Source organism: Phoenix dactylifera, chromosome 1 (genome assembly GCF_009389715.1).
Source record: "Phoenix dactylifera cultivar Barhee BC4 chromosome 1, palm_55x_up_171113_PBpolish2nd_filt_p, whole genome shotgun sequence".
Lineage (NCBI taxonomy): Eukaryota > Viridiplantae > Streptophyta > Magnoliopsida > Arecales > Arecaceae > Phoenix > Phoenix dactylifera.
This window is the reverse complement of record NC_052392.1, coordinates 18735407-18760817: the sequence shown is the minus strand read 5'-3', so window position 1 is coordinate 18760817 and position 25411 is coordinate 18735407. Positions and strand designations below refer to the sequence as shown.

At 37.0% G+C, this 25411-nt stretch overlaps 1 protein-coding gene across 2 annotated transcripts; it reads left to right on the top strand.

Moving 5' to 3' along the window:
- The first annotated feature begins 18696 nt into the window (after positions 1-18696).
- On the top strand, positions 18697-24365 carry LOC120103734 (uncharacterized membrane protein At1g16860-like). 2 transcript variants are annotated; one of them, XM_008783545.4, is made up of 6 exons: positions 18728-18932; positions 21566-21608; positions 21691-22637; positions 22896-23051; positions 23292-23503; positions 23768-24365. In XM_008783545.4, exons 3-6 carry the CDS (start codon positions 21744-21746, stop codon positions 23958-23960), a joined length of 1455 nt encoding a protein of 484 aa, XP_008781767.1. In that variant the 5' UTR covers positions 18728-18932; positions 21566-21608; positions 21691-21743; the 3' UTR covers positions 23961-24365. The 2 variants fall into 2 exon arrangements, with proteins under 2 accessions (XP_038984758.1, XP_008781767.1); XM_039128830.1 differs by having other exon boundaries at positions 18697-18932; positions 21566-22637.
- Positions 24366-25411: the final 1046 nt, after the last annotated feature.

The following is a 25411-nucleotide window of genomic DNA, read 5'->3' as shown; positions in this document are numbered from 1 at the left end:
TTTTGTTTGTCTTTGTTCATATTGCTTTATGATTGGACTGGTCCATTAGCTCAGCAGCAGATATGGTCCAACCAATAATTTCTCGAAGCCTCATAACTCGAACACTCTTTTAGCCCGGCATAAGCTCCATGATGATCTAAATCCTCTCACCTTGGCTAGCAGTTTTCCAGCCCTATATAGGAAACTATTTTCTCCATCAAGCCATAGATGAAGATTATCATAATAACCTCCGAAGATTATGCGGAATATTTGGGTGATTACATTTCAATCCTAGACGATTACAACACGACTCGAAGTTGTTAAGATACAATTTGCAGAATATTTGGAATCCTGCAACTATAAATAGGCTATGAGCCCCTATAAGAAAGATATGAGTCCTCTATTGACTGAAGCATCTCTAATATCGACATTCCTAAACTCTCTATTATCTTTATATTCCTCTTCCTCTTCTCCTACCAAGAAACGCTCTCTGACTTAAACGTTGGATGATCCAATTAGGTAGAAAGAAAGATCACCATGAATCTTTCAAAAAAAATTAGAAAATAGGTGGAAAATTGTGAAAGTAGGGTTTACGTTCTTTTTTTTTTATTAACGATCCACAACACTATAAACTAAGGTACATGCCCGTATTTATATTTGGGTCGGATTCCTTATCTAATTGTAGTAGAACTAGATCTAAAAACAAGTATGACTGATAGGAATAATCGCAAAAAAAAACTAAAATCTTATAGGAGACAGATCTTGACTTTTACATCAACTTTGCCTTCTATGCCTAATTTTTCATGGATTGAGAGATATGTTTGGGTAAAATCTTTTCTGAACAAAAATGGTTTGACAAGCCCGTTTCAAAGCTCAAATGAACGAATTTCGACCCATTTTAACCCCTTAGGGGTCGGCCCTAAGTTATAGATCTTGAAATCTTACCAAATTTCAATGAAAAGATTATCTACCAAGTTAGGGCCTTAAGAAGTTTAGCTCATGATTTGGCTTTCAATGTGGTGGATCTTGCTCTTGGACCCTATCTAGCCCTTTGTGTAGTGGCCAAAATGGTCTACATCAAGTCTAGTGATCCTTCTGGATTAGGGCTCTTCCTATTTAGGAGATTTAGCTTCTATTAAATCAAAATTGAAGGTGAAGAAATACTGCTTCCCCATCTCGCGACTGATCCTTTTGGCCAATCCGAAATGACCGGATCCTTCCATGCCTGATTTCTAGGACCTTCCTCTTGATGACACAGTCCAGTGCCCTTTCTCGATCTTAATCTTCTTTGCTTTTGTAAGAAAAATAATAGATGAAAGAAGGAAGAACTTATCAGTTGAGGCGTGATTTCACTGTCCTTAAGAATAGATCGCGCCCCTCGGAGATTGAATCTCGGTGTAGCAGGTAATGGCGGCCTATCCTCCAGGATACAACAACTGGATCACTCCAAGCGTACACTCGCAGATGAAGTGACGGTCGAACAGCCCAGAACCGCGCTCTTGGAATGACAACAGAGAAGAAAACAGGGAGACTCTTCTCGGGAACAAGAAACAAAGTGGCTTTCGGAAACAGAGAGAGGATAGGTTAGATTAGATTACTCTATCGGATCTGATAGGGTTTAAAAAGAAATGAAGAGGCGTATTTAAAAGACACGTCGTTTTATGAAAGAGGTGTTTTTAAAGACGCGACGTTTTATCAAGAGATAACCAAAGAGCTGTTTTTAAAGACGCGACGTTTTATTCAAAACAATTCAAAAAATAAAACGGCAAAAAGAAACCTGGCTCAAGCCCACACCCGCGGGGGGGGGGGGGGGGGGTCCCCCTGCGCGTGATAATCGCAACGCGCCCGGTTAAACGTTTCCGGATCGGATTCGCCAATTTTGGCTTGGACCTCCATTGAGTTCATGCGCGCGTGGGCTACTTTCTTTCTTTGCTTCACCAAGTTAAAATGTTGAATACTATATAAAGAACTTTTGAGTTTTGTTCCTTTCCAATGTGGGACTAAAGAAAGTACACTAGACAAAAAGACAAAAGAGAGAGAAGGGCAGACTCGGAATTTTGAAATATTCCAACAATCCCCCACATATTTTAAAATTCAATAATAAGTTAACGAGCGCGAGAGTTCAATGCATCAAATTGGTGTCTTTGAGACTATGAACCATTTTTTAGGACTAGTAAGTATGACTTACAGAACTTTTGGTGAAATATGAAATTTCTATGAACCAAAAGTCCTTTATGTAAAACAGTGACTCATAGCCCACATTGACCTCTCAAGTTCTGGGCTTGTTCTAAACGGGTTGGTGCAAATAGGCCATGCACCTTACCTGGATATTCATGAGTGCTTTAGAGAACTGCCTAATTCTCATAGGAAGCGGCCCCACTCCCACACCCATATAGGTGGATCCATCAAGTGTGTACTGCAGGTATACACACCATCCTAAAGGACTATGGTATCCATTAAGAGCTTTACCTCATCCTTATCTACTGCAGTTTGCACTATCTACACCATAGGGATGGATTTTCCAAAATTAAATACGATAGTGTACTCACAGTCAACTAGCGACTTGTTATTACCCATATGAACATGCTTCATGGGATCTCCAATCACACATGTTGGGTTTCTGTCGTTATTGACTTTGATATAGGCATTAGTCCCATCCCCCTCGATGTTTCACTCACTAGTTTTCTACCTAGTGGTTTTGTCAAAGGATCGGCCAAATTCAACTCTGACTTTACAAACTCAAGAGATATAATCCCATCATCAAGCAGCTGCCTTACAATATTATGTCTCAACCTTATGTGTCTATTCTTCCCATTATAAACTTTATTCTTAGCTCGATATATAGCAGCTTGGTTATCACAAAGAATAGACACAGAAGGTGTTGGTTTATTCCATAATGGAATATCTCCCACAAGATTTCTAAGCCATTCAGCTTCAGAACCTGCCTTTTCTAAGGCAATAAACTCGGACTCCATTGTAGACCGAGCGATGCATGTTTGCTTGGATGATTTCCAAGATACTGCACCCCCACCAAGAGTAAAGATATATCCACTCGTGGATTTCATCTCATCTGAATCAGAGATCCAATTTGCATCACTATACCCTTCTAGTACAGCTGGAAATCCACGATATAACAAACCATAATTAATGGTTCCTTTCAAGTACCTTAGTACTCTATGAACAGCACTCCAATGGTCCTTACTAGGATTATGAGTATACCTACTTAATCTTCCTACTGCATAAGCAATATCAGGACGAGTGCAGTTAACTAAAAACATTAAACTACCAATGATGCGAGCATATTCTATTTGTAAAATACCATTATCTTTATTTTTCCTTAAATGTATACTAGCATCATATGGAGTAGATACGGGTTTACTATCATAATGCTCAAATTTTCTTAAAATTTTCTCAATATAGTGTTCTTGTGATAGCATAAGTCCATTAGAACTTCTTGTTATTTTAATCCCAAGAATTACATCAGCTTCACCCATATCTTTCATATCAAAATTTGAAGCTAAAAATTTCTTAGTATCTATAACTATATTCAAATCAGTTCCCATTATAAGCATATCATCAACATACAAACATATGATCACAACAACATTATTAACAACCTTACTATAAACACACTTATCAGCCTCATTAATTAGAAAGCCATTAGATACCAATACTTTATCAAATTTTTCATGCCATTGTTTAGGTGCTTGTTTTAATCCATATAAGGATTTTACTAATTTACAAACTTTGTGCTCATTACCAGGAACAACACAACCTTCAGGTTGTTCCATGTAAATTTCTTCATCTAATTCTCCATTCAAGAATGCAGTTTTTACATCCATTTGGTGAATTACTAAATTATGAATGGATGCTAATGCAATGAGTACTCTAATAGATGAAATTCTAGAAACTGGTGCAAAGGTGTCAAAATAATCAATATCTTTTCTTTGTGAGTATCCTTTTGCTACTAATCTTGCTTTAAACTTATCAATTGAATTATCTGGTTTTAACTTTCTTTTAAAAATCCACTTACAACCAATTGATTTAGCACCTGGAGGCAAATCAACTAAGGTCCATGTATGATTAGACATAATAGACTCTATTTCATTATTAATAGCCTCCTTCCAAAAAGGTGCATCAGCTGAAGTTATTGCTTCTTTATAAGTTTGAGGTTCATTATCAACAAGAAAGGTGTAAAAATCATTTCCAAAATTTTTCTCTTTTCTAGTTCTTTTACTTCTTCTTAAATCAATTTCATAATTTTCATGTGCCTCCTTTTCTTGTTTATTATGAGACTGAGAGTCAATTTTTTCTTTACCTAGTTTCATAGGAAAGATATGTTCAAAGAAATCAGCATTTTTAGATTCTACTATAGTGTTGGGTTCCATAATATTAGATTCACATTTTAATACCAAGAATCTATAAGCAGCACTATTTAATGCATAACCAATAAATAAGCAATCAAAGGTTTTAGGTCCCAACTTTCTTTTCTTTGGTTCAGGTAATAGAACTTTGGCCAAACACCCCCACACTTTAAGATATGTAAGGTTAGGTACATGACCTTCCCAAAACTCATAGGGTGTCTTACCAGATTTTTTATAAGGTATTCTATTTTGAATGTGACAAGCAGAAAGAATAGCTTCCCCCCACAAATAAAGAGGTACTCCTGAGCTTATTAACATAGCATTCATCATTTCTTTTAGAGTTCTATTTTTACGTTCAGCAACTCCATTAGATTCAGGAGAATATGGTGGGGTAATCTCATGGATTATACCTTTATCTTCACAAAATTTATTGAAGAGATTATACTCATATTCTCCTCCTCTATCAGTCCTTATTCTTTTAATTTTCTTATTAAATTTATTTTCTACTTCAGTAACATATTGCTGAAATTTTTCAAAAGTTTCATCTTTAGTCCTAAGTAGATATACCTTAGTGTATCTAGAATAATCATCAATAAAAGTTATGTAAAATCTTTTTCCTCCTCTAGTTGGAGTGTTTTTCAAATCTCCTAAATCAGAATGTATTAATCCAAGTAATTCAGTTTCTCTTTCTATTGACTTATGACTCTTTTTAGTAGATTTAGATTCTACACATACTTCACATTTATCATTCACATTTCCAAAGGTAATATTATTTAACAAGCCTAGGTCTTTCATTTTCTTGATATAAGAAAAATTAACATGTCCTAATCTACCATGCCATACATCAACAGAATCAATCAAATAAGCAAAAGATGATGCATTTTCATTCATAGTTTCGGTTACATTCAAGACAAATAAACCCTGGTTACAATAACCCTTCCCAATGAAAACATTGTTCTTAGTCATTACAATTTTATCAGACTCAAAATACACTTTAACTCCAGCCTTTCCTAATAAAGAAACAGATACTAAGTTCCAACGGATATTAGGAACATGCAGCACATCATTCAGGGAAAGGACTTTTCCTGATGTTAGCTTGAGGAGTACTTTTCCTTTGCCAACCACTGGCGAGGGTCTCGAATCACCCATGAACACTTGTTCCTCGCCTTCATTCAATGGAGTGTAGGAAGTAAACGCACTTCTATTTCCACAAATATGTCTGGTAGCCCCAGAGTCTACCACCCAGTCCTTTGCTCCCATAACCATGTTGGTTTCAAACACAACTGCTGCAATAATATCTGTCTCCACCAAGTTAGCATTTGGTTTAGCAGATATATCATTCCTTTTTCTAAACCTGCATTGATTAGCATAATGTCCAGGTTTTCCACAAACAAAACAAGTTCCTTTTCTTTTAAAACCTGGACCTTGGAACTTAGGTTTCTTATCATTTTTGAGATAAGGCTTCTTGGACTTTGAACGAGACCCACCTGGTTTGCTGACTATAACATTGGCTTTTGAAGTCATTTCCTTGGCCAATTGTTCTCGGTCTCTGACTCGATTTTGTTCTTCTATTCTAATATGAACAATAACATCTTCAAGACTCATATGTTTCCTTTTGTGCTTCATGCTATTTTTATAATGTTTCCAAGACTCAAGTAATTTTTCAATCAAACAGCCGGCTAGGAAAACTTCTTGAAGCATTATATCTTCATTTTTAAGATCAGTGACTAATCTATGAAAATCATGTATTTGGGATGACACATCCCTATCCTCGGACATTTGAAAGTGCAGAAAATTTCCTATAGCATATTTCTGTACTCCAGCATCTTCTAACACATATTTTTTATTCAGATTTTCCCAAATTTCTGCAGCTTCTTTGTATGAACAGTAGACATCAAAAAGTTCATTGGACAGTGTACTCAGAATTGTGTGTCTACAGATTTTATTTCCATGTTCCCACTCTTTGAATTTAGTGTCAAAATCTTCAGACCCTTCTATCGGTTTTGACTGATTTAAATACTGAGCAAAATTAAGCATATCCAATGCAGAATAAACACGTTCTTGCCATCTCTTAAAATACATACCATTGAAACTCTCAATTTTAGAAGTATCAGGAATTGATCTAGCAGTAATCATAGCAGAATCCATGCCGAACTATTCTTAAGATTGTAAGAAAAATAATAGATGAAAGAAGGAAGAACTTATCAGTTGAGGCGTGATTTCACTGTCCTTAAGAATAGATCGCGCCCCTCGGAGATTGAATCTCGGTGTAGCAGGTAATGGCGGCCTATCCTCCAGGATACAACAACTGGATCACTCCAAGCGTACACTCGCAGATGAAGTGACGGTCGAACAGCCCAGAACCGCGCTCTTGGAATGACAACAGAGAAGAAAACAGGGAGACTCTTCTCGGGAACAAGAAACAAAGAGGCTTTCGGAAACAGAGAGAGGATAGGTTAGATTAGAAACCTGGCTCAAGCCCACACCCGCGGGGGGGGGGGGGGGGGGTCCCCCTGCGCGTGATAATCGCAACGCGCCCGGTTAAACGTTTCCGGATCGGATTCGCCAATTTTGGCTTGGACCTCCATTGAGTTCATGCGCGCGTGGGCTACTTTCTTTCTTTGCTTCACCAAGTTAAAATGTTGAATACTATATAAAGAACTTTTGAGTTTTGTTCCTTTCCAATGTGGGACTAAAGAAAGTACACTAGACAAAAAGACAAAAGAGAGAGAAGGGCAGACTCGGAATTTTGAAATATTCCAACAGCTTTTAGATCTCAACAAATCGCTTATCCTATTTCCATATCTAGATTTTGTGGTAGAGATGCTCCTTGCCATCCTTGTTGACGATAACGAAGGCGACTTCCCCTCTATCTCGATCTCAATGGATGGAACTAAGAAATGAGAATGTGGCCTCTCATCAGTAGTATCGGTTTCCATATCATCATCACAAACTTGTTGCAGGCATGAACAAGTCGCTTTGTTGGGTTTGCGGCTGCAATATGTATGCTTTCTTGTATTTTAGAGGTATTGATCATGAACTCTTTCCTTTGTCCCCCGTAGAAGACTGCATCTTGATTCCAAAGGTACGATTTCCTAAAGATAACATGGAAAACATCCAAAGGAACTACTTCATATGTTACCTTGTCCTTCTACTTCTTAGCAATTGCAAATATGAAGATACACTATTTAGTGATCTTCGACTTGACATCTTTCTGAATCCAATAGAGAAGTAGGGATGTGAAAAAGTCTTAGTTTGCAATCCTAGCTTCTGAACTAGATTGTTAGAGATAAGATTCTTTTGGCTTTCAAGATCTACAATAGCCCTGATGATGCTCTGTTTCACTTGGATCTTTAAGTGGAAGAGTAGCTCTTGTGCCACTAGGTCTGCCTCAATTATTGTCTCAGGTTTTCTCGCCATTAAGCTCACTTTTGAGTCTGCTTGCTCAAGCTCAAGCAACTTCTTAATCTCTGTATGATTGAGGACCGCCTTCCCTTTCTTCTTGGAATTCTTATTCTTCAGCTTTTTTCTCCTCGACTGCAACTTAGGATGAAGCTTTCAACATTCTTCCTTGGTATATCCACTGATGTTATGTCCCCTCAACCCATTTAGATCGAATCTCTCAAAAGAAATTTAGAAAAAAATAAAAAATTATAAAAGTAGGGTTTATATCTCTTTTTTTTCATTGATGATCTACACATCATAAACTAAGGTATATAGCCTCTATTTACAAGGTACAATCAATGAGTATATGACCAACTAGACCATTCCAAGCATTGAAGGAGCCAGCGGATTCATGGTCAAAAACTACAGTAAGCAAAATTTTGATTTATTTCCCTTCCATGAGCGAGCGTGCAAGTGAATGGGTTTTAGAGGTTTTTGACATATTGCTTACAAATTTATTATTAAAGACTATCAAATTTTAGTCACATTGCCATATTTGTACTAGAATAATTCTAGTATATTTTTTTATTATCAAGTCTTATTTTGAGTATGATTCTACATCGAATTTAATGCTCGAATTAGGGTTAGAGTACCATATCCTAAATATGCATGTAATAGATTATAAGGGACAACCTTGGAGATACTAATAAAGTTATTTTCCAGAGAATTTCTTTAACTAAGTGAAGAATTCTTCAATTTAGTTTTCTTCTATTTGTGTGTTGATCTTCGAAGTATAACCTCGTGATCAAATTGCTTTTTCTTTCTTTTCTCGCTGCATCACTCCCTTGCTCAATTCAAGTTGGATTTCTTTCCTAGTTTTAATAGGACTAGATTCCAAAAATAAATACGACTAATAGAAATAATCAAGAAAAAAACTAAAATCCTACAAGAGATAGATCTTGACTTCTACATTAACTTTACCTTCTAGTAATTTACCTATTTTTTTTCACATTGAAAGATACTTTCGTTTAAAGTATCTTCTTAAAAGGAAACTTTTATTTGACCAGCCCGTATTAGGCCCAAATAATAAAATTTTGGCCCATTTTAACTTTCTAGGAGTTGGATGTAAGTTATAGATCTCAAAATATTATCTAATTTCAAATAAAAATCATCTTTTTTTAGTGTCGTATGATCAAGTTATGGTCTTCGAAAGTTTGGCTCGCGATTTGGCTTCGAATATGGTAAATCTTGCTCCTGGACGCTAACCAACTATCGTTTGTCAATTCATCCATCTCTATTAGGTTGGATTTTGGCGGCAACATGATCTATACCAGTAATCCGGTACGCATGTTTGTGCTTCACCACATGTGCTAGGAGCATCTTCCATATATATTCTTAGAATGGAAATGATACGTAGCCATTTTCTTCTGCCAAAAACTAGGAGTTGATTAATGTGAATTCTCATGATAATATCAACTGTAAGCAAAGTTTAACTATTCCTTACCCCCCAAAAAAAGAGTTTGTAAAATATGAATCCATACAGTTGATTAATTTCCAGCGCCATAACGAAGCCAGCAATCCTGTTGATGCATTCACTTTAAACAATAACTTGATCAAGATCTGTAAATCAATAGAGAAAACTAAAAGTGCGACGAGACGAACAGGTACATCTTTTTACACCTATGATCATTAGAATAAACTCTGTACATATTTACAGGACACAACTTATTTCATCCACAGCATCCTTCTCTTTCAAAATTAAGTTTTTGCTCAGCGGTAATGAATCATCTTACTGGAAGAAATTTATTTCAGAAGCCAACATATACATGTCTACAGTATTCGAGTACGACGGCATGTATTTCATTAATGATCCGTCCGGTAAAATAGCCGTTTGAGGATCAATTGCTGGGCAATTATTAAGCAAATCCATGGAACCAGCATGCATACCACAATTTGGATCAGGGTAACCTTTCTGAACCCGACAATTCCGGCCGTTCTAAGCTGTTCCGGCGGTTTTTTTTTTATCTTTTGTAATTTTTAAGTGAAGTCAGCAAGCGATTTGCTGACTTTACTTAAAAATTTCAAAATAAAAAAAAGGGCAAGACCTCTGTTTCGAACGAAATAGGGGATCCGTCATATTTTTCTGCCACAGAGGTTTTCTTCACCTCCTATCCGAGTTGTCGGCCTTCAAGGGCCCTCCGCCAGCCTCCCTCCTTCTCTGTCTCTTCCTTCCTCTCTCTCGTTTTCTCTCTCCCTTGCATCCTCTATTATGTCGGTACGGACTCGGCATGATACTACGTAGGCCCATACCGACTCGTCCCATCGGACTACCGGTATGGTGCCCGGTACCGATTCTGCCAACACTAGTTTGGATCATGACCATCTAAAACTAACAACATGGTTGGGTTCTTGGAGCAACACATGCCATGCCAATGAAATTGTGGCCATCAAGAGGTGCCAACTTTCAACTTTGAACGATATTTATTTTAGAATAAATTATAGAAACCTTTTGAGATTTACATTTATTTCACTTACATCTAATAGTTTATAAAATGTACACTTACATCCAATTAAATTAACGGCGCTAGTGAAACTAAATACCTTATATGAAAAGTCAAAATTATTCTTAAGTGGAGAGGAGGATACACACATATTCTTATATTTTTGGATGGCTACTATATCATTTAAGGTTATTGGGTTTTTTTTTTTGTGCTACATTTGGGTTCTATTTAAGGTTAACCAATTTGATTAATGTTCTGTTATAGATTAAAGTATTGAATAAGAAATTAACCTCGGAGAGATAAGCATAACTTTTTTTAAACTATTGGGTGTCAGTATAATTTACTTCTAATCCTGAGGGTAGGTGGGTTGTAATTTATCCTCGATTTTAATCTCAAAAAATGCAAGACTGAATCATAATCCAGTACTCGTCACAATCTCAAGTACTCCGCTCAAAAGATACAAGAAATGGATAGAGATGTGCAATCCTCCAATGACCCACATATATCAGATACAATGTATAAGGTGCATTAAAATGCTCAGAACCATAGGCCATCCCCAACTAAGAATTCAGAGCTGTCATTTTGGTTTGTCATAGTTCTCACTTTTGAGAGCCAGAGGAGGCCTCAGCTGCATGGCAATTCATTCTATATGAGAACACTAGCTTGCAAATTTATATTAGTGATCATGGTGTAATGTGAAAATTGTTGGTTTGAGATCACAGACTATTAGGAATGCACCAAATATTAGATTTCACCTTAGCATGTTAACAAAACAATATCTTTTCATTGGAGATTACTATCAACACACCTTGTCTCCAAGGTTTGAGCGCATGGCGCTCAGGACTCGAGTGTGCTTGAAATTGGAGCTCAGTTTTTCGATTCCATTCAAAGTTGCTGGATCCAAGGCTGCAAAAGTAACTTATATTCCGCATCAAATGCGAAAAAATGACATCACAAAGCAGTTCATTAGGTGGAGGTTAAATCTTGTGCTGAACTAATTTGAAACACAAATATCATTCAAATATTAGATAAACGGTTTATTTATGGGTCAAACACTTGACCCTCTTCTTAAACTAGGACGTGAACCAGCATATATACATTGATCAGGATCAAGTTATACATAACGTAACTCTAATTTCTAATGAATATATATATATATATATATATATATATATATATATATATATATATATATATATATATATATATATGCGGACGTCCTCCCAAGAATAATGAGCAACGGTCAAAAAGTTTGAATTGAAAAGTTTTATGCCGTATTGACTGGGATGCCGGCTGCCTCAAAACCATTCTTTCTTTCTCTGCGAAGATCACAAGGTGAGGATTGATGTGATCCAAAATGGTGGAGGAAGAAATGAAGTCGAGATGCCACCACTAGAATTTGAACGTTGGACTACATCTTACAAACGAAGAAATGAAGAAGACAAAACAAAAAAAAACGAGAAAAAAAAATCTTTTTTAAAAACCTTGAAGCCATGCCAACCTAAGGAAATGAGCAAGTGATCGCAGGTGGAGCTCTACAAGATTCACAGACAAAGCAAGAATATGGTGAAAACAAGACCAATATTTTGCTCTCTCTTGGATAATGTCCTTTCTCCTAGCTCCTGAAAACTAATTATTGGGAGTTGCTTCTGATTTCAAAAAATTCACGTTAGAGAAGTTAAACATTTATTCTAGGCGAGCAACCGCGTGTTACCCTCCTTTTATAGAGGAGGTTCTTTAGATCACTTTCATTGAGGTGCTCAAGGACATCGAATCGTTCCAAATTCTACATCGCGGATGTCGTTGTGATGAAATTGACATGATCTGAATGGTCCTTCAGTGTATGAACAATGGATCCATTGCCCAAAAGTTGAAGGCCTTGGCACCCCATTCTAAGCATAGCGTTGAAAGAGGATGAAAAAAATTGATCCGCCGTCCCCAAAAAATTGAACCCGGGCACCCCATTCTGTGAACCTCAATCCCGCCGTCCCCAAATTCTAATCAAAGATTCCGCTAATCCTTAGGACAAAACTGGAGAAATATCTCCTAAATCCTCATCGAAGGCCCCATGGATCTTCAGAGCAAATCTGGAATGATGTCTTCCAGATCTTTCGCCGGCAAGATTAGTCTTCGTAATTCGCACCATCAGCTGATCAAAACTCAGCCAAAAGGCTACAAATAACAGCCAAAACCCTCACTCTATAAAAAGGGGTAGGGAAAGGCCCTCGGTAAGCAAGAAAAGGACAATAAAAGCTATAAGAAAGCCATTCTAAACCCCTCCAAAAATTCAGCTAACTTAGCCATCGGAGGGCCTTCACTGGAATTCCTGGCCAAGGCTTTGTGTAGGTTCCCTGGAGCTCAGGAGGTGGCTCTCTTCCTCTATCCCGACTGGTGTCTTCTCGGCTTCTTTCGGCGTGGTCACCCTCATGCTAGATTTCAACCACAACCTGTGCCAAAATAAAACGTCTTGGATGTCTCTTCTGAGAACTATTTTGTCATTGCTTTGTCTTGTTCTCCTTATTCTATCCTCATCCAAATTTGATCGGTTCATGACTAGCCCCTTTGATAAAACTTGTGTATATTTGAATGCATTTGTGAATCATCATAATTCTTTCAATAATTAATGCAATGAAATAATGTTCCAAATTCATATATCTACTGCTGAGATTTCCAAAATATGTGCTTCTTGCTCTATTTCGGTGTCTATATTAGTATGCTTTTCTAGGCTATGGTAACCAAACAAAACCCCTTCACTTCTTTTGTAAATTCAGAATCTTTGATGGTGGAAAACTTAAAATATGACTTTCAAAGCGATTTTTTGCATATATATCTTAAAACGAACGACTTCTTGATTATTTGTCGGGTTTACATGGACCACTTCCAATAAAATTAGGGAGCTTCTCCTTGTTCCCTAGCAATTAAGTAGCTAGGTTGTTAGTAGGATCAATCACATTGTGAGAGAGGCTAAAGTAAATGTTACTTATAGCCTTAGCAAACTCATTGCTTGTCCCTAATTAATTATATTGACAAAATCACTGTGATTTTCTTCTGAACTAAGAAATCTCCCTAAATTATTGTTTTAGCCATTCCCACATCAAAAAAAAAAAAAAACCCATTGTTGAAGTTGTTTGTTTAACTAATAGAATAATAACGAGGAGTAATCTGCCTCTCAATGAACAAATAAATATACCACCACCAAGGTGGTAGCTCAGTTGGAACGAGGCGTTTACTTCCAACCAAGTGGTTCCAGGTTCGAAACGCGCGGGCGTCGATTAAATTTGGGGACCGAATGCTCCACGCCTGGACACGGGGTCTGGAAGTGCTACTGGTCGGCTGGTAGCCTGGGTGGTGCCAGGTGTGACGTACTCACACGGAGGGTCGGGTCGGGTAACCGAGCCGGCTCACGGGTGGGGAGGGTATAAGTAAAATAGGTCGGCGTGCCCAACACACGACCCGGTTTGCCCGCATCGAACATTCTCTTGGCGAGGTGGGGGGCCCAGTGGGGGCTGCTACGCGGGGTTGAGCTTGTCCTTTTCTCCCCCTGCTCCCTTTTTTTTTTAGAAAAAAAAAAAAACAAATAAATATACCACACCATTTGTACCTTCTCCCCTTGAGCCTCGTTGTTATGTCCTTTTTCACCCCAACCGCCGAACCTCATCAAAGAGACCTAAACCAATATATATATATACATAGTCTCTTTTTTATATGGACGTCGCCTACCCGGATACGTGATGGAAAGCAAGTTGGGAACTGCCATGGAATCTCCCCTAAAATCCTCTTGACAAGGGTTGTTCTTCGAACAAAAATCATATGGGACGGGCACAAGAGAAAAAAAAATATAGAGCAAATTTTCTATTTTGCCATATTTTTTTTTAGTGCGCATCTTAAAGAAGAAATCCAGAAATTATAGATTTCTTCTACTAACAAAGTCGTCAATTTCGTGGTTAAAAAAAATACAACATATTGTATGGCCAAGTAATACATACTAAGTAAATTAGTTATTTAGTAAGTCAATATATACATCTAGATAAATAGATATGCAATTTCTAAAATATAATGTTCACCAGTATACAGTACACAGTAAGATAATGTACACTTAGCAAATTAGTCACCTAGCAATCCAATACATACTTCAAAACAAATTAATATATATTTCCATAATATCATATTCACCAATACACCCTACATGGCCGGTCATATACACCGTCGACTTTCTGATACACACCTAACAATGATCTAATATAAACTTTCAAGTTTTGATATACAGTTTTATCAGTACATATTATATGACCAGATAATACACACCAAGTAATTAATCATCTTGCATTTATTTTCTTAAAGTTTCGAGATTAACAGACTCTATTAGTAGCAAGAGTCTTATTCTTATTTGACTTTTGGATTTTTTTTCTTTAAGAAGATGCTACAGGAAACATGACAAAATCCCATAAGATATTCTATAGTGCCCACCTTATATGATTTTTGTTACTGTTCTCTAATTGAAATCTCTTATACCAAGAAAATCTCTAGCTAGGGCATTCACATCATGTTGCCTCAAAAAGGCACAATACTGGTTTTGGAGCATCTTATGAATCCAAGTTGTCAGGACAACTTTTCTTATAGAAATGTTCGGTTCCTGACTTATTTCTTCTTATTGTTTTCTCATCTTGTTCATACATACGCCAAAACATCTCTGCCTATTTATTTATGCATACTGCACATGCATGTACATTGAATCTCAGAAAAATATATAGCATTTCTTTTGGTCATCAAATGTCTCCTATACATATATTTTTCTTTAGAGGAAAACGGATTCAAGAAATAATAGTTTAGCATTGAGTATGACATAACAAATGCCTTGTTCAAGTCAATTTTAGCATTGAGAACTGAAAAAAGAAACTATCATGGGATCAATGCTTTTACTCAGAAACATTATATTCAGGCACAGCTTTTTTCTCTTTTTTTATAGAAAAAAGTTAAATTGATTGGTTGTTATTGCTCAAGCTGTCTCAACCTAGGGGTGGCAATAGATCACATCCAATTCGAGTTAGGTTGAGCCGAGTTTGAGACAAAAAGTTGCCAACTTATGTCCAATCCATTTATATTTAGATTGGAAAATATAAATCCATACCCAGCCAATTTACCTATATAAAACCTGGACCTATGTACCAACCTGTTTGAGTTTTTACTCGTTGATATCGCGCGCGCGAGTGTGTATATATATATATATATATATATATATGTATGCATATGTATATGGGTATATGTATATATGTACCAATTTACTTATATAAAACCTACACATACACACACACACACACACACACATATATATATAACTGCACTGGTTACACTCGAGTAAATCTCTAATAAAATCTGGTCAGATTTACATTGGATAATAGAAATCTTATATCAATAATTCAAGCCATTGGGTATAATCTACTACTTTTAAATTACTTGTATACCAAAATCATATGATTTGAAGATCCGTAGCTTATACAACAAATAAAAAAAATACATAATTTAATATTATTTAGATTGTCCTTTTTTTGATCATTTGATATCTAAGCTAAGGTCTCGAAATCACAAATAATTTCTTTTTAATTGGCAAATATATATATATATATATATATATATATATATATATATATATATATATATTTGGCTCCATTAAAAAAATCAAACCAGCATTATTAGCAGACATGCTTGCCATTTAAGGGTATACATATCAAGTAGAATCAAAGCCACCAATGCTTTCTCCAATACGGTCCCAGCCATCCACATCTTCTATCACGCGCATAGCACGTGAATCCCGGTTACGCATCGGGGACGGCTGTTTCGCACCGCGCCTTCGTTCGCACGTCGTTATCGGGCGCAGAGGAGAGACGGCGGCCGTGGGAGCTGGAAACACGAGGCGGGGGCAAAAGAAAAATGTCCAAAAAGACCGCTCGCTCCGTAACGTGGCATCCAAGCCAGCTCAAACCTGCCTTGGTGGGAAACAATAACTATGTTGACCATTAAATGACAAGGCCACCAATTTTATTCCTTGATTAATTAATCCTTGCCGGTTGATTTATTGGACTGCCCAAATCACCCTTTTTTTTTTTTACTTGACTGCCTAATCACTCCATCTGTGCTGAGTTTAAGTCCATGATAAACCAATAAATTAACTCGTAGCTACCGACGATTCGACCAAATCCATTGTGGACCAGATACGTGGCTCTTACGATTGAACTCGATGCGACAAAATCAGCAAGACTCCAAGAAAACCATACTGGAATAACCTGTTTTCAAATAAGCAAGTTGTATGGCTCTTTTCCTTAGAAATTTATATTTATGTGGATTTTTTACATGAATATCCTTCTAAATACCAAATTTTATATGAGTACCCTCTCAAAATTGATATTTACATGTATATCCTTATAAAATACTTGTTTTGTTATTTTACCTTTATTATACTTGTTTTTCATATGTATCTACACTATCTAACGCCATTAAAAAATTAATGATTTCAAAATAATATAACTAAAATACTCTTAATAGATAGACGTGCAAAAAGAAATATTTATAAAGCCATCGCAATAAAAGACAAAAAAGTAATTTTAACATTTTATTTTATTTTTTGTTAAAATAAATATATTTTTTATTAACGGTGTTGGAAGAACCGTTATATTAGAGGTATTTATGCAAAAACAGTATTTTATAAGGATACAAAAAAAAATATAAATTTTAAGAAAGTATTCACATAAATTTAAATTTTAAAAAAATATTTATGCAAAAATCTCTATTTATAATTTAAATAAATCAAGTAGTTGGAAGTCTAATATTGACTTGAAGCCAATCGGTTCGCACCTTAGATAGTGCGGCACAGAAAAAATCTTGAAATGCCTTGTAATTATAAGTTACATGGTTTAGGTCAAGTAAGATCGATAAATCATAAAATGCAAATGTCGGCCAAAATATATTCCGGTCAAACTTTTAAAGAAATCGATAGATTGCTATGGTTTTCAGTAATTAGCTGCTTCTACCAACTTGCAGATACAGTACAAGACTAATCCATGATATCTGGCTTTGAAACTCGCATGAATTAATCTTTAGGGACCATCTATGTAGGCTTTGTCATTGTACCAACCCTAGAAGGGATAATCTGGTCAAATATCCAATAGCTTCTTCTATATACATGAAAAAAAAAAAGGACATAATTTGTAGTTGGGCTTTACCTAGTACCAATCCACACAAATTGATGTGTCCAGTGCAAGCTCTTGATTAAAGCTGCCTTAAACAAGACAGGAAAAAGTTTTGTTATTACTTTAATACACAGACAGATAGATCTTGTTAACTGTGGGCCAATGCTGATGACTGATGAGGCGCCAAGAAGAAAGCCAATGGGCTCGCTGGCCCACCTCTTGAAGCCATGTGATCATGACGCCGAGCTAATGGCATTTCGGAACCACCTCACAGCCTGTGGGTGGGTTTCATGCCCATATGCAGCCAAAGCGATGGAGACATCATACCCAAAACCAGTGTGCGGTACTCACACCATGATTGCTGCGGTCAAGTGAGATTCTCGTAGCTCCTTCAACCAATAGCTCCCAGCCAGCAGAAAAATTTAGACAGAGATAGTTCCTGTGGATAACTTTTCGAGATATATTAAAATATTTGTTAAAAGAAATATGAGGCAAGAGATGTAACTAAAAATCTATATATATATAAAAAAAAAACAAAGCTAGTGTAGAAGTTGCAAGGTGTGCCTTTCTTAAATCAAGCATCAGAAATCTAATGATATATCAGCAATGTACAGGGACTGCAGTAGAAAATTTGTAGCAGTTTTATATGAATGTTTTCTTTTTATGGAGTCCTATTATGAAACATTATGGTTCTGCAGAGTCCTATTATGAAACCAGATTATTTTAAGAAGATTTGATTAGAAATGAAGGGTCAAATGTTTCAGTATTTGTCCATTTACATCCCAAATTTTCTCTTAAAGGAGTGTATATCAACAGCGGCATTTCCTGAGATCACAAGAGGTTGCACGTATCATAATTCAACATTACCTTGTTACTACTTTTTTTTTAAAAAAAAAATCATTGCACAAATTATATATATATATTTGATACATTGGTAGCTTATATTAATTTTGCGTAAGTATTATCATAAGAGTCAAGAGATAAAATATTCTATGGAGATGAAAAAATAGATACAAAATGAGTCCAAAATCTCTCTAAAATAGTAAGTAGTAAAGGAAGTAACCTAATTAGTAGTTGGATTCGATATCGAAACCATAACGACGACTATATCTATGTACGTATTTATGGAAGAGCAATAGGTTGAATTATCAAAATGTACATTTTTTACGTAAAACTTTTTCCGGAAATAGTATGATACTAACAGTAACGTTGCAAGACCTTAGGGATATTTTGGTCATTGGAGAGATCAGAAAAGGGCATGGTGGAGAGAGAGAGGGTGGAGGTGGAAGGTGTGTCTCTACTTTTCTTTCCCCTCTTATGACCCTTTATTTTTTGGGTTGATCTTCCTCACTCTTCTTTGGAGGTTTTGTGGGAGACAGAATACAGTAGAAACAGGCAGCGCTCTCTCTCTTTCTGGCGATGGCGATTGTTAGCAGCTTAAGCCCACCCCCTACCTCCTCCTGATCCCCGCCTATTCGCCTCCAAGCCGGCTATCTCATGACTCCTATCGGCTTCCCCAGGTACGGAGAGATGTCCTCTCTTGCTCTTCTCTCTCCCTTTCTCTGTTTGTGCGTTTCCCTCCGTGGTGGGGGGTTGGGATCTCGAATCTGGGTCTCTGATCCATCCCGTCGTGTCCGTTTCTTTTGGGAATGAGAATGTGCGCTTGTCTCCTTTCTCTGGATTGAGATCTGGGAGGGGGAAGGTGGGAAAAGTCCGGTCTTTGGGGGGATTTGGGTTGCTCTACGTGGTTTTGGTCGCGGCCGTTTGGTCTTCCTTCGATGGGAGTGGGAATGTGGGCTTGCTTTCTTTCCGGATTTGGGATCTGGGAGGCAGGGATTTGTGTGGATTGATAGATGGGTAAAGGTCGTTCCTTTTCTCAGAGGGAAGTCGGAATGTGATGGTATGGGTTACTTCGTTCCTCGGTTTACTACCTTACAGTATGGGATCTAGAGTTCTGGTTTTGGTGACCGACTTGAGGGAAAAAGTTCGGATTTTTTCGAGTTCTTGCAGTTTCTACTGTTTCAGTTGCCTTTCACTCGAAAATATTGTGGAAAAGAGGGAGGATTTATGGATGTTTTGACTTACAAATTGAGATCTATGGCCTGTTTTTAGAACAATATTTGTTGAGTTTTTCGTTGCAGTGCCAGAAATTTTGTGAATGCTTTTGCCTCGCCATTAGAGATCTGGGTCGTAATCCTGGAGTGATGGATCTTGGTGATATGTAAGACTTGGTTTCAAATCTCGGCCTCTTTTGCTGGATTTGAGATTGGGGTCTTTGTGCTCCCCCAGGATGTGATATGGGTTTTAGTTTCTGGTTTGTAGGTGATGGAAAATGGTAATTTCGGGCAGGATCTCCATCCTTGCACGCGCTTCTTTTTTCAAATATATTCACTTTTGAGATGAGGTTCTGGGTGCTCTCTTACGGATGTTAATAGATCTGCTCTCAGGTTCTTGTAGTATTTGGATGTTGAAAACAGTTTGCAAAGACAGATAGGTGGGCATATCTTGCCTTGCGGCCTGTTTCTTCCTCTCGACCGCTTGATGTCGAAGATGTTGGATTAGTTAATTAATCCCATGCCCGCTGGATGGCGAGCTATGTCCCTAACCATACTGGATCTACATTACGAGATTCTTTTACATGTCCTCCGCAGCAATTTTTTAATGTTCTATTTTCTGATTTTCATCGATGTATTTACACTCGTTTTAAATAATTAATTTGTTCGTTCTACCAAAAAAAGAAAACAGTTGGATTAGTTAGAAATATTACTAGAACGTCGGTTTCAGTTTGGTCATTTCTTCTTCCTTTTATATATACTTATTGATTTGAGAATTGCCAATTCTATAAAGGGTTAATTGAGAATGTGCTTTTTCTTGACATTAGGTGTAGACTTCGGGTGTCAAAGATAGTATAATTTCCGTAATTCTGCATGGCTTTTAGTGTTATTGGTTGGACATGACCTGATTTCAGTGGAAACAAAATGTCTACTCGTACGACATTAATCTTGACGTGGGATCAGGGTTTGCATTTCTACAGTAGTAAGTTGATGTTGGTGTTACTTGCCGTCTAAATAAATATCCTTTTTTATTGGAGTTCTTTGCAGTAACATGCGTTACAGTCCTGCTATGGTGTAATTGAGCTGAACCAGATCTCATTTTCCATTTAATATTTTGTGCATCTACTGTGCTTGAATCCCTGCCCTAGTACATAAGATATCACAAGTCCTGATCATGAGATCAGTCACCTTTCCTAGAAATGGGTGACTAACTGAAAGAAAATTCACCAAATGTGCAACTTAGAACCCTAAGTTAGTCCAATCTTCTGTTATAAATAATCAGCAAGATGACTTTGTTTCAATTTGCTGATGCAAGTGGGGAAGTCTATATTGTTGAACCAGGGAGATAAAATCTTACCAGAATATGATTAGGCACCATGATGTCTCCTGGATATAGGAACATGTAGGGCTGCAAGTGGGTCAGGTTGGGGCAGGGATAGGCACAACCCAAATCCAATCTGTATGGCTGGGGCTGAAAAACTAAACTCAACCTAACCCGATTTCATTCGGGTTGGACTGGATCGTGTATAATATTAATTTTTTCAATCCATCATGTTTTTGGGGTCAAATCAGGTGAACAATAATCCCATTGCAATCCATAATAAACAATTATAAATTGATTATCTAATTATATTATAAATATAGTATGAAATAAAATAATAGTATGCAACATATAAATGTTATTAAAACATATTCTATATAGGATTTGATTGATAGCCATATATAGTTATAATTAACAACACAAGTTATTACTAACTATACTACAAAAGATTTGGAAATTTTGAGAAATTGGGTTAACATTACCATCATTAGGATGAAATCGTGAGAAAGGATTTTTTCGGGCTATAAAAAGGTTGGAGCACCTAGGAATTTCGGGGAAGATATTGGAATACAAATTTGTTGGAATGAGGTTTGATGTTAACACTACCATAATTATGACGCAGTTTGCTTCCATGCATATGCACATATTGCATAGATATTAGATTGAAACTAATTCCCACAGTTCCATTCTTTTTCAGTAATCTTTTGTAAACCCTTTATTTCATATAGCTTTCTCCCTGCATGGACATGAATTCATTGATTTCTGACGTGGTTCACAGGTTCTGCCTACAGAGTGCTTGAAAAGAAATATACTGTGAAATGGTACTTTCATTGTAAATTTGGCCTCATGATAATAATGTCATCGAATACTAGCGCTCGACTTTGATCCTTTGGACTATAGCAGATATTTGGCATTTCATCTGCTGAGATCTAGTGGAGCAAATTTGACAAAGCTTGATGGGTTCCAGATTCCCATCGCATCAGCTCAGCAATGGCCTGTATGTTTCAGGCCGGCCAGAGCAACCAAAGGAGAAACCTCCAACAATGAGCTCTACAGCCATGCCATACACAGGTGGAGATATCAAAAAGTCTGGAGAACTTGGAAAGATGTTTGATCTTCATGTGGAGAAGTCAAGAAAATCTGGACCACTTAATAATGCTCCTTCAAGGAGTACATCATTTGGTGGTGCAGCTTCACACTCAGGACCTATCATGCCTAATGCTCCTGGTCGCTCTAGCTACTCCTCTGGTTCTCTTTCATCTGCAGTCCCAGTCACTGGAGGCTCAAACAGACAGAAATCCAATTCTGGACCGCTTAACAGACATGGAGATCCAGTTAAGAAGTCATCTGGTCCTCAATCTGGAGGGGTCACCCCGATGGCTCGCCAAAATTCTGGCCCCCTTCCGCCAATGCTTCCTGCTACAGGGTTAATCACATCTGGACCAATTTCTTCAGGGCCACTTAGTTCATCTGGTGCCCCCCGAAAAGTCTCTGGTCCTCTGGATTCTACTGGGTCAATGAAGTTACATAGCATCTCCATTGCTCATAACCAGGCTGTCACCAATCTCAGCCAGGAGGATGAAACTTCATTCAAGGGGAGCTTGCCCAAGCCAATATTGTGGTCTGTTGTTCTGCTGTTTGTGATGGGGTTTATTGCAGGTGGTTTCATTCTTGGTGCTGTTCACAATGCCATTCTTCTCATTGTTGTTGTGGTTATATTTGGAGTGGTTGCTGCTCTTTTCATTTGGAATAGTTGTTGGGGAAGGAGAGCTATCATTGGATTCGTTGGCCGCTATCCTGATGCTGAACTTAGAACTGCAAAAGATGGTCAATATGTTAAAGTCTCTGGGGTATGCACCTTCTTTTAAAACATTGCTGGATATTTTCAGAACCTAAAGAGGAATCTTGAAATTAAGATTACTGAGACACAGTAATATTTAGTTGGTTTACATGAGCTATGCATTAAACCAAAAAGCATATGCAGGCGTTTCCAATTAATTTCACATTTTCCACTTTGCACTTTTTTTGAAATGCTATCCTTTTGTCTATTTTTGATGGTCAGGGCTACATATTGTTTGATTTTTCACTTAGACTCATGCTTCTCTCAGGTTGTTACATGCGGAAATGTCCCCCTGGAGTCATCATTTCAGAAGGTTCCTAGATGTGTGTATACATCTACTAGTTTATATGAATACAGGGGTTGGGACTCGAAGGCTGCCAATTCCAAGCACCGTCGTTTTACCTGGGGACTAAGGTCATTGGAGGTAAGAAGCTCTCGTATATTGTTGAACTTTTTTTAGGACCAACTGATAAATTATGGTTCAAAGAGCACCTAAGCCACTGGAACTCTGCTGTCATGATATCAAATCATTCACGTTTTTTGGACTTCTCAGATACTTGTTGGGTTTGCCTTTACTGCAACCATCCCAAATGCTCTTTTATTTTGTGGTAATTTTGTCATCTTGAGCTGACTTTTCCATCATCAAAAACTGGAACTTTGGCAGAGGCATGTGGTTGACTTTTACATCTCTGATTTTCAATCTGGGTTAAGAGCCTTGGTCAAGACAGGCTATGGTGCAAGGGTGACCCCATATGTGGATGAGTCCGTTGTTGTTGACATCAACCCGAACAACAAAGATTTGTCTCCTGAATTCCTCAGGTGGTTGCGGGAGAGGAACCTTTCAAGTGATGATCGTGTAATGCGCCTGAAAGAAGGGTAATATGTCAAGTTAGAAGCATTTGTTGCTTTTCTTTCTTTGTTGGACTTTGCAAGCTTTTTACCCAGAAATATCCAAATATTATAAGCATGATAGAGCAATGCCCATTTTTTTGGGGGAGAAACTTTGAGTATTGCCTGCTGCACATAGCGCGGGCTAGCATCAGGACTGATTTGGCATAAGGCAGAAAATTGGAAAGAAAACTTGTCAATGAATTTTCTGCTCGCACTTTGTAGTTAACTACTCTGTCTTTTCACCTGTAGGTACATCAAAGAAGGCAGCACTGTTAGTGTAATGGGGGTTGTCCAAAGGAATGACAATGTGCTCATGATAGTTCCTCCCTCAGAGCCCTTTTCCACCGGATGCCAGTGGGCGAAGTGTATACTCCCAGCAAGCCTTGAAGGAATAGTTTTGAGATGCGAGGACACTTCAAAGATCGATGTCATACCAGTTTAGTGGATACAGCAGTTGGGTTCACATTGTGGGGTAGTTATATATGTCAACTCCAGTATTTGTTTGTTGGCTGTTGGCATTGGCAAGGTCTGAGATGATGATGGTGATCTATGATGGATTAAGATGGACGTGCTGTTTTCCTGGTGTTCGATTGTATAGCTTTTATGTGTTTTCTACCTTTTTGTTTATTAAGCTCGAATACTCTTGTAACAAGGTTGGTTTGGTCAGTATAGTAGAGGGGATCTTTGATGTGTTGGAAGAGAAGGATAAAGTGGCATTTGGTTTATATGTTCAGGAGTTACTAAACTTTGGTTTGACAGAGAACTTTATTTTCTTGTTGGTTCTCTGGCGCTTTTCCTTTCTCAACTTCTCTGAATGCTTTAATGGTTTAGTAACATGTGTTTCTCATATGGTGGCCATTGGATTTTCTTTTGTGAAAAAAAAATAGGAGCAGCTCCACAAATTGTTCTGTGCATATATACTATGGTTGCTAGCTTCTCGCTGGCATGTGGATTTTTTGGTTGCAATATGAGCAAATTCAGACTTTACAAGTATAAAAGTGGACTGTTTGACTTTAGAAATTAGATGACAAAAAGCCTTATCCCATCACTAGGTATTTGGGTTTTATCTCAGCATTGCCTTAATCTGAGTCAGCATCTCCAGTGCTAAGAGGGAAGCGAGTTTTTTGAATCAAGTGTTCTGATCGGCTGCACCTGAAACATGATGTATTCTGAACATGTATAATTTTTTCTATCAAACCTCTCCACAATATATTCAGAAATGTACCTTAATGTCTGTTTACTCTATAAATGAAAAAACTGGTGATCTCTAGATCCTTGTGTGACATTTTCTCGATTTTTAATACATATTCGAACATACCAAAGGATGCAATCCTCGGATCATTCATTGTTCAGTACATTTACTCTGGGTAAGCTGTTACATTTTTCAGTACGTTTACTCTGGGTAAGCTGTTTCTTGAGCTTGCCCTCTAAAAGATGCCTGTTTTAACCTGGAGCACCAAAATATTAGTAAACTAATGTATAATCTGTCCAATGTATAGGGTACAGTTTTTTTAAATGCAATATAGGATAAATATAATAGAATAAAAAACAGAATGCATAATAAAATACAGTAGATATAAGAATCTTAGTTATTATCCAAAATATCTATGTGACGAATGAAGAGTTTAGCCAAAGCCGAGTCTCTCTCTCTCTCTCTCTCTCTCTCTCTCTCTCTCTATATATATATATATATATATATATATATATATATATATATTACTATCTATTCTATTTTATATATATATATATATTATATATATATATATATATATATATTACTATCTATTCTATTTTATATATATATATATATAAAATAGAATAGATAGTAATATATATATATATATATATATATATATATATATATATATATATATATATATATATATATATATA

Bases quoted from the DNA above. Each gene is read 5' to 3' on its own strand.
- LOC120103734 (XM_039128830.1), top strand. From the start codon at position 21,744: ATGGGTTCCAGATTCCCATCGCATCAGCTCAGCAATGGCCTGTATGTT. The intron at 22,638-22,895 runs GTATGCACCTTC...TGCTTCTCTCAG, and splicing joins AATATGTTAAAGTCTCTGGG to GTTGTTACATGCGGAAATGT. The intron at 23,504-23,767 runs GTAATATGTCAA...TTTCACCTGTAG, and splicing joins GTAATGCGCCTGAAAGAAGG to GTACATCAAAGAAGGCAGCA.